General features: G+C 41.4%; 1 protein-coding gene across 1 annotated transcript; it reads right to left on the reverse strand.

The window, feature by feature from the left end:
* Positions 1-285: 285 nt before the first annotated feature.
* On the reverse strand, positions 286-2,186 carry LOC142610393 (CBL-interacting serine/threonine-protein kinase 14-like). Its single transcript, XM_075782204.1, has one exon. The coding sequence runs from the start codon at positions 1,747-1,749 to the stop codon at positions 427-429; it is 1,323 nt and encodes a 440-aa protein (XP_075638319.1). The 5' UTR covers positions 1,750-2,186; the 3' UTR covers positions 286-426.
* Positions 2,187-3,172: the final 986 nt, after the last annotated feature.

Raw genomic sequence — 3,172 nt, forward strand, 5'->3', positions numbered from 1 at the left:
AAATAACATATATGCTCTAACCATGGTTATTCTCTAGACAGTGTCATTACCTTTGTTTGATGGCTGAAATGATCATAAACAATGAAAACTCCATTGATGTTACGCCATTATGGCCTCCTACTTCTTTTTGTCGAGGTTAACCCAAAAAAGAACACTAAAAACCCAAAAGTACTTTGCCTTTAATGCCTTTATCTTATTATATTGCTATAGGTTTTAACTAAAATTAATTAAAACAGCAAAACGATTTTTTTCCTATTTTTTTTCTTTTCCAGGGTAAAAACAGAATACACAGAACCCCTTTTTTTTTTTTTTTTTTCATTTTTGATTATTTTGGAATTTTAAATTTAATAATACACAGTAAAATTACAAACAGAAAGTCCGAGAATTCTGAAACCCAGATAAATCAACATTACCGCCAACTCAGCCTCAGTTACCTGAAACCGACGCTTCCGGTTGTTGATATACTAAATCATCAAGCTGAGGCCTTAACTTATCGTTCCAAATATCATGGCTAGTTCCGGTTTCTCTTTCTCGTTTCTGTATCTGAACAATTACCAGACTCTCCGTTAACCGGTAAACCTCAACAAACACAACAAAATTACCATTCTGCCCTTCCAACCTAGCCTGCCAATCTTTCTTCGTAACAATCACATTCTCGGACTCTGCCATTTCGCCGATTCGTTCTATTATCTTTTCGGGTGTCTCCTCCGACATGAACCGCTCGCCCGCTATCTCGGGATCGCCGAACAAACACGATAAGTCAAACCCGGACGAAAACGATATCAAATCAAACGCGTTCAACGACTTGCCGTTCGAATCCTCGTCGTCCTTAAAGTAAAAAACGTCGTCGTTTACCAACTTGATTTCTTTATAGCCTTTGCTGAACCACGGGTCTCGGACGATCTCGTCGACGGTGATTCGCGTAACGGGATTCGTGTCCAGCAATCGCGAGATGAACCGGCGGAGATCCGGCGTCGTCCATTTCGGGCACCGAAATTCGCCGTTGTAAATTTTCCGATACATGACCATGAGATTCTGATCGTTGAAAGGTAAGTAACCGGCGTTCAACACGTACAAAATCACACCGCAGGACCAAACGTCGACTTTGGCTCCGTCGTAGCCTTTCTTCGCCAGAATCTCCGGCGCCACGTAAGCAGGAGTACCGCAAAGAGTGTGGAGCAAGCCGTCGGGTCGGATCTGGTCCTTTACGGCGGAGAGTCCGAAATCGGAGACTTTCAAATCCCAATTTTCGTCCAGGAGGAGATTCTCCGGCTTGAGATCGCGATGGAACACGCCTCTGGAGTGGCAGTAACCGACGGCGGAGATCAGCTGCTGGAAATACCGACGGCTGAGATCTTCGCTGAACCGACCCCGCGCGATCTTGGCGAAGAGCTCGCCGCCTTTGGCGAACTCCATGACGAAGTATATCTTGGTCTTGGTGGCGAGGACCTCGAAGAGCTTCACGATGTGCGGGTGGTGCAGCCGGCGCATGATAGAGATCTCGCGCTTAACGTGCGCCGTGAACCCGCCCTTGAGGACCTTCTGCTTGCTCACGGCCTTGATCGCCACGCTCTGCCCCGTCCGCACGTTCCGCGCGTGGTACACCTTCGCGAACGCGCCGTAGCCTAGCAACTTCCCCAGCTCGTATTTTCCGAACAAGTTCATCGCCTCCGAAGTAGTTAAAGAGGGCGACGACGCCGCCGTTTCGCTGGTCGAAGCGGCGTCGTTCTCGTTCTCTCTCTCCGGCATCGTTCTATTGCTCTTCGCATCGAATAACAGAGCAAAACAGCAAACGCATCAGCTCCAATTCAAAAATCAATTTACTTATCCACACAAAAAACCAAAAAGAAAGCGTTCTTTTTCTTTTTTTTTGGGTTTTGCTTCTTGCTTCTTGCTGCTTTTTGTGTTTTTGTTTTTGAAAAATCCTGTCTAGTAATGGATTTTGAGAGGCGCACAAAAGAAAGTGCGGGGTATTTATTTGAAAGAGGAAACGGGTGATTTTGCTTTTTCTAAAAGCGATGTGAATCTGATGGTTCACGGCTTTACAAAAACAGGTTGTACCGTAACGTGAGCTATTTAAACTTTGAAGCGAGAGTAGTTGGATTGGGTTCTTCTTTGTTTGAAACAAGATTTCGGATAATTTGTTCCTCAAATTTTTAGGTTTGTTTCAAAATGATCCCTCGTATTTTTCAAATATTTTAGTATTTCTTTAATACTTATACTTTCAAAGTTTTCTAGAATATTTTTATCATCATCTAATCAATAGTAGAATATGTCAAATTTCAAGTTATCAAAGAGCAGGTATCTCTTGCGCCAAATGCATGAGACCTGCCTTTCACAGGCAAGTAGACCACACATCAAAATAGACTTTATATTTTTTCAACAAGATTTTATATTTTTATTAACTATTTTACTAATTTTTTTACAAATCGTTAATTTGGCCAATTCTTACTAACTGTTCATGGGTTGAATGGAGCAACCATCAAGTCATTATCGACCGAGAGGATGATCAAATTGGGCGGGTCAAAGAGTCCACAGATGTCGAGTGTATTTTCGGAGTAGAAAATTTGGAAAACAATAAGAATCCAACGGGAAAAATGTGAATATAGTCAAAATTCAATGAGATCTCGCCAAAGTCTCTGCCATTTTTAGCAAGATCTCACTGAATCTAGCCGAGATCATCTAGAAAATATCCCAAATCTTGCCAGATCTACCACATATCGCCAAAAAAAACATATAAATCGGTTGATTTGGGTTAATCGGATTTAAGAGGAGGAGAACCGACATTTGACCCACCGATATCAGTTTTTGGAGAAAGAAACATGTCGCCTACTGCCGGAAAAGTCGGTTTGATCAGCAGCGGGTTCGGTTCGGTTGTCGGCGGTGGATGGGTCAAGTTTGGCGAGTATGTAGACAACCTTATCTGGATTCTCTACTAATATAACTTTTTCGTTTACTCGTAACAATTTATCACATCAACCAATTGTAATTTCTTTTGTAAAAAAAAAAAAAAATTGTATCTTTAGCATTTTCTCTTTTTAACAATAGAGAAAGTTAATGGACACAATAAAGTTTTTCAATATATTTCAATAAGGTTTTGAATCTTTTAATTTGTGCTAGGTTCACATGTAATCCTATTTTAATTTGTTTTAACTTAAGCTAAATTAACACC

The sequence above is a fragment of the Castanea sativa genome, chromosome 9, assembly GCF_040712315.1.
Source record: "Castanea sativa cultivar Marrone di Chiusa Pesio chromosome 9, ASM4071231v1".
NCBI classification, from domain to species: domain Eukaryota; kingdom Viridiplantae; phylum Streptophyta; class Magnoliopsida; order Fagales; family Fagaceae; genus Castanea; species Castanea sativa.